The sequence below is a fragment of the Penaeus japonicus genome, unplaced genomic scaffold, assembly GCF_977035675.1.
Source record: "Penaeus japonicus unplaced genomic scaffold, GWHDUDI00000001_assembly GWHDUDI00000019, whole genome shotgun sequence".
Classification (NCBI taxonomy): domain Eukaryota; kingdom Metazoa; phylum Arthropoda; class Malacostraca; order Decapoda; family Penaeidae; genus Penaeus; species Penaeus japonicus.
Window position 1 is genome coordinate 19,437,594 of NW_028234421.1, and position 5,000 is coordinate 19,442,593.

Consider the following 5,000-nt stretch of genomic DNA (forward strand, 5'->3'; position numbering starts at 1 on the left):
TTGCTGTTTCGTATCATTATTGTTGGTATTGTTGTTATTTTTATCTTTATTATTGTTGTTGTTATTGTTATTATGTTTTATGTTATCATTATTGGCGTTGTCTTTTATCATGATTATTATTGCGTATAGTGTATTGGTGATTATGATTGTTGTTGTTATTACAATTATTATCATGATGAGTTTTTATCATAATTGTTATTTTTGTTATTTCATCAATAATTTATGACCAATATTATCAATAAAGTTGTTGTTTTTTCATCGTTTTTATGTAAGTAGAAGTGGTAATAGTTGTCTTGCTGCTATCAATTTTGTTATTGTTATTGGATTATCACAGTTATCATCATCATTATCGACATCATTATTATAAATGTCATTATTACCATCACCTTCACATAGTGACGATGATAACCGTAATTATTGTCATCGATACATTATCATCAACATTTCCATACTATTCATATCAATATCATTACATTATCATTCATATCAATATCATTAACGAGAGTACTGTACTATAATGCAATACTATAATTAATATTACTACCGTAGCTGTTTAATTTTATAGCTTTCCATCTCAAGATCGAATCCGACAGAAGATTCCCTCGCCGAACAGACGAAGAAAAGAGAACAGACACCAAGATTGGCGCAGACAGCTTCCTACAACGCCCGAAACGCCACGAAGGAGCACACGAATGTATATCCCCTCCCCCCTTCCCCATCACTCACCCACCCACCCACCCCGACCCCCTGCAACGCCCGAAACGCCGCGAAGGAGCACACGAATCTCTCTCTCCCCCCCTCCCCTCCCCCACTTCTGCTCCTCCCCATCACTCACCCACCCCGACCCCCCGCAACGCCCGAAACGCTATGAAGGAGTACACGAATTCCCCCCCTCCCCCCTTCCCCCCTCCTCTTCCCCCATCACTATCACCCACCCACCCCCGACCCCCCCGACCCCCGACCCCCCGCGGCAAACAAAAGAGGATCGGTTTGTTTGAGTGAGACGCGGGATCCGATTCCTTGTCGCTGCCTCTGTCACGGCGCGGCGTCGCTTCCACGTCATTCAGTTTAATCTTCCTAAAACGCCGCTGCCGTCTCGAGCTCGCGGGAATTTTCGAGAATTTTGCCGTGTTTTTCGCGAAATACCAATTGGCTAAGAACACATTACATCTTTTTTATGCTCTGTGTAGTGTGGTTGTGTGTGTTTGTTTGTGTGTGTGTGTGTGTGTGTGTGTGTGTGTGTGTGTGTGTGTGTGTGTGTGTGTGTGTGTGAATGTGTGTTTGAATGTATGTATATACGCTCATATCCATAGTACATATGCTCGCTCTCATGTGCATGAAGGGAACAGAAGCGGCCGAGATATTTCCCGGACATAAGTTTTCCTCCGATGAAGTCCACTACCTCCGCCTCCGCCTCCGCCGCTGCTACAGTCGTCGCCTCCCTTACCGCGGGCGTGTGTTCAAGGGCGTCATTCCTCGCTGTGCTGCCCCCCCCCCCCCCACCCAACTTTCCCACCCCCAGTAGTCACATAATCAGCCTCCAGGAGTCCTGATCATCGAAGGCGAGATCCTGAAGACCTCCTCCTACACAGGATCTCTCATCCTTGAGGTCTCCTTCCTTGTAAGCGCAGACACGTTTGCAACACGTTTTAGAACCTCACTGATGATGTTATTCAAATCTTTTTTTTTGTTCTGTTTTGTTTATTTTAATCTCTTTTCCGATCTCCAGTTCTCTTGTTTCCCTACTGCGTCTGAATGAACTTGTTTTTTTCTTCCCTGTTCTACTTCCGTGCCTCGGTCTTTGCCCTCTCTTTTTTTCTCTTTTTTCTTTTTTCTTTTTTTTGTCTGGAATTCGTTGTAAATGCTGAACTATTCTCTTTGTTTGATTCTTCAAAAAGTCTTTTCTTTTGGAAGGAAATGTTAACTTCTTTCTCAAAGTTTCGGCAAAAGCCAAGTTGAATTGGTAAAAGCGAACACGACTTTTCTGTTGACTTTCCAGGGCCGTTTTCAGAGCGGGGAGCGCCGCTGTTGGCAGTAAATGGTGGCAAGATTGGGTGGTGGAATAGCCTGTGGGGGGGGGGGCTTAGGCAGCAGCTGGTGTCGTTAACAGGTGGCCGCGCTGACAGATGGCAAATAAGGACGGAAGAGGAAGGCGAGTGTTGGCAGGCGATGGTTGTCACAGATGGTTTTGTTGGTGGTGGTGGCAGCGTGGTGGTAGTAGACTAACAGGCAGCGGCGGAAACAGCTGATTGACCAGCTGGCAAACGCAGGTGGCCGAGGCTCGCACGTGGGTCGGGGAGAAGAAGCTGCTACGCCGCGCTCTAAGGTCGAAAACCACGGACGAAACGCATCGACCATCGCCTCTACTGCCTCGCCTCAGATGAAGTCCTCTGGGTTGGCTCTGGCGGGCGAGGCGGACGCCGTAGGAGCGACTCGTTATCACTGCTTTGCGATTCTTACTACGACTATGAACAGGATCGTTAATATCATTATTATGATTATTACTATTATTGTTATCATCATCATCATTATTATTATCATTATCATCATCATCATCATCATCATCATCATCATCATCATCATCATCATCATCATCATCATCATTATCATCATCATTATAATAACAATAGTAACACACACACACATACACACATATTTGTGTGTGTGTGTGTATATATATATATGTGTGTATACATATAAATATATATATATATATGTATATATATATATATATATATATATATATATATATATATATGTATGTATGTATGTATGTATATGTTATATATATATATATATATATATATAAAAATATATATATAAATAATATATATATATATATATATATATATATATATATATATATATTTATATATACATACATTCATACATATATATATATATATATATATATATATATATATATATATATATATATAATACACATATATATATATATATATATATATAAATATATATATATATATATATATATATATATATATAATATATATGTACACATATGTGTGTGTGTGTATATATACATATATATATATATATATATATATATATTATATATATATATATATATATAATATATATATATAACATATGTGTGTGTGTATGTATGTATGTATGTATGTATGTATGTATGTATGTATGTATGTATGTATGTATGTATATAACCCAAAGGGGAAATCATGATGATAATAATAACTCCAGTTAGGTAGGTGATCGGGCAGCAAGAGGACATGGGCGCGTCGGGGCGTGTTGGCTCTTCGGTAATGGGAATTAAATCCAGGAGTGAACGGATGGCTTCATCAACAAACATTATTAATCAACAGCTTTTTATTTTGATAGATGAAATATGAATCAGATAAGATTACGTCGGTACAAAGCGCTAATAAAATAGATACATTGACGAGCATGTCAGTTGCAACATGCAACAACACGCAAAGCCTTAAGCTGTGTGTATATTCACGAAGGATAACAGAGCTGAAGAAAAGGTCTAGCAGAAGTGCCATTCAAATGCAACCCGTAATAAATCAAATGATATATGCACGAGAGGAAGAAAGCGTGCAATTCGAACAAGCAATATCCAGCAAGGAACTATGAAGAGCGGAGTGGAGGCGAGATTGGCATCGGGAGGCTGAGAGGAGTTGAGAGGCAGCTTCAAGACGAGGTCGGAGGCCACGTGTGAAGGACGAGGAGGAGGAAAGAGAGAGAAGAGAGGAACTGGAGAAAGTTCAGAAGTGAAAAGTTACGGAGGATAATGTGAAAAGGAAAGATGGAAAATGAACTGAAATGGTATATTTACTGAAGCCAAAGTATAAGACGTTGGAAAGTTAGTTACCATTGTGCTGATTATCATTACAGAACAGGCTTGCTGATCTCTGCATCTGGCATCCTTCTCTTGATTCCTTCCCACTCAATCCTACTGTTCCCAAGGAATCATTTCTCAACATCCTCCAACTGCACAAGAAAAGACGTTGCATAGCATCCATCCCTCGCAGACGGAGGATATTTTCCGGTGTCCGTCTTCCTTGCAGGTCCTGCCTTTGTCCTCTTTTTGCTTGCAGTAACAATCAACATGTTTCGTCCTGTTTCTTGCAGACGCGTGCACATCAGCAACAAGACCTTGCAGTACATCGGCGGCGAGTTCGAGGTGGAGCCAGCCTTCGGCGAGAAGCGTGAGGACGCGCTGAGGGCGGCAGGACTCAAGACCTACTTCATCTCGAAGGTTCTCTGCCCGGTGAGTCAGGGAGAGTGAGAGGAAGGGAGGGAAGAGGGAAAGGGGGGAGGAGGGTGAATGGAACGATGGAGGAAGGGGAGGACGGAGAGGAGAAGGGTCTCAGTCAAGAGGAAAGGAGGAAGTACGTTCGAGGAGGAAGGTTAATGGAACCTCAGTAAAAAAGACATCTGCCTTTCTTGGAGAGAGAATTCAGTTCTTGGCTGAACAAATAGACGGGAAGGACCTGGCGATGGAGAGGACGGAGGGTGGAAAGGGGATAGCAAAGAGACAGAGAGTGAAGAGTCAGGGAGAGAATGGTGCTCGGAGTCTCTCGGGCGAGGTTGCCTTGAAAAGGGAGAAAGAGCAAAAGAAAGAAAGAGAGAGAGAGAGAGAGAAAGAGAGAAGAAATAATTGCTTTGATGGTTGCAATAGGAAAATGGAGCTTCAGTATAACCAAAGGATAAAGGAAGCGGAGGGGAAGAGCTGGTCATGACCGCGCTCTGTTCCTCCCACGGACGCTGAGAGGAGGAAATGGCTGTGTTGCCTCGGGAGAGAGCCGGGGCGGGGAAGGGCCTCAACAAGAGTGTACAAATTGCGGGCACTCCCTGACACATTCACTTGTCTTTCATACTGTTTCGAAAAACAGCGTGAGTGCGTGCAATATGCGAAACTACTTCCGTTTGTGCAGACTGCTATCTCACTTCTGTTTTTTCCGTTGTCTGCATTTATCTCTCTTTTATACTTTCAAGTTTTTCATAAAAAACAATGA

At 42.1% G+C, this 5,000-nt stretch overlaps 1 protein-coding gene across 2 annotated transcripts in view; it reads left to right on the forward strand.

The window, feature by feature from the left end:
- LOC122262922 (Adenylate cyclase 3) overlaps positions 1-5,000 on the forward strand; it is a 278,836-nt gene that overhangs the window by 227,166 nt on the left and 46,670 nt on the right. For both annotated transcript variants that reach the window (XM_086547495.1, XM_086547494.1), the window contains exon 8: positions 4,114-4,252. In XM_086547495.1, coding sequence (XP_086403621.1) covers positions 4,114-4,252 — 139 coding nt within the window. The remainder of the gene's footprint in view (positions 1-4,113; positions 4,253-5,000) is intronic.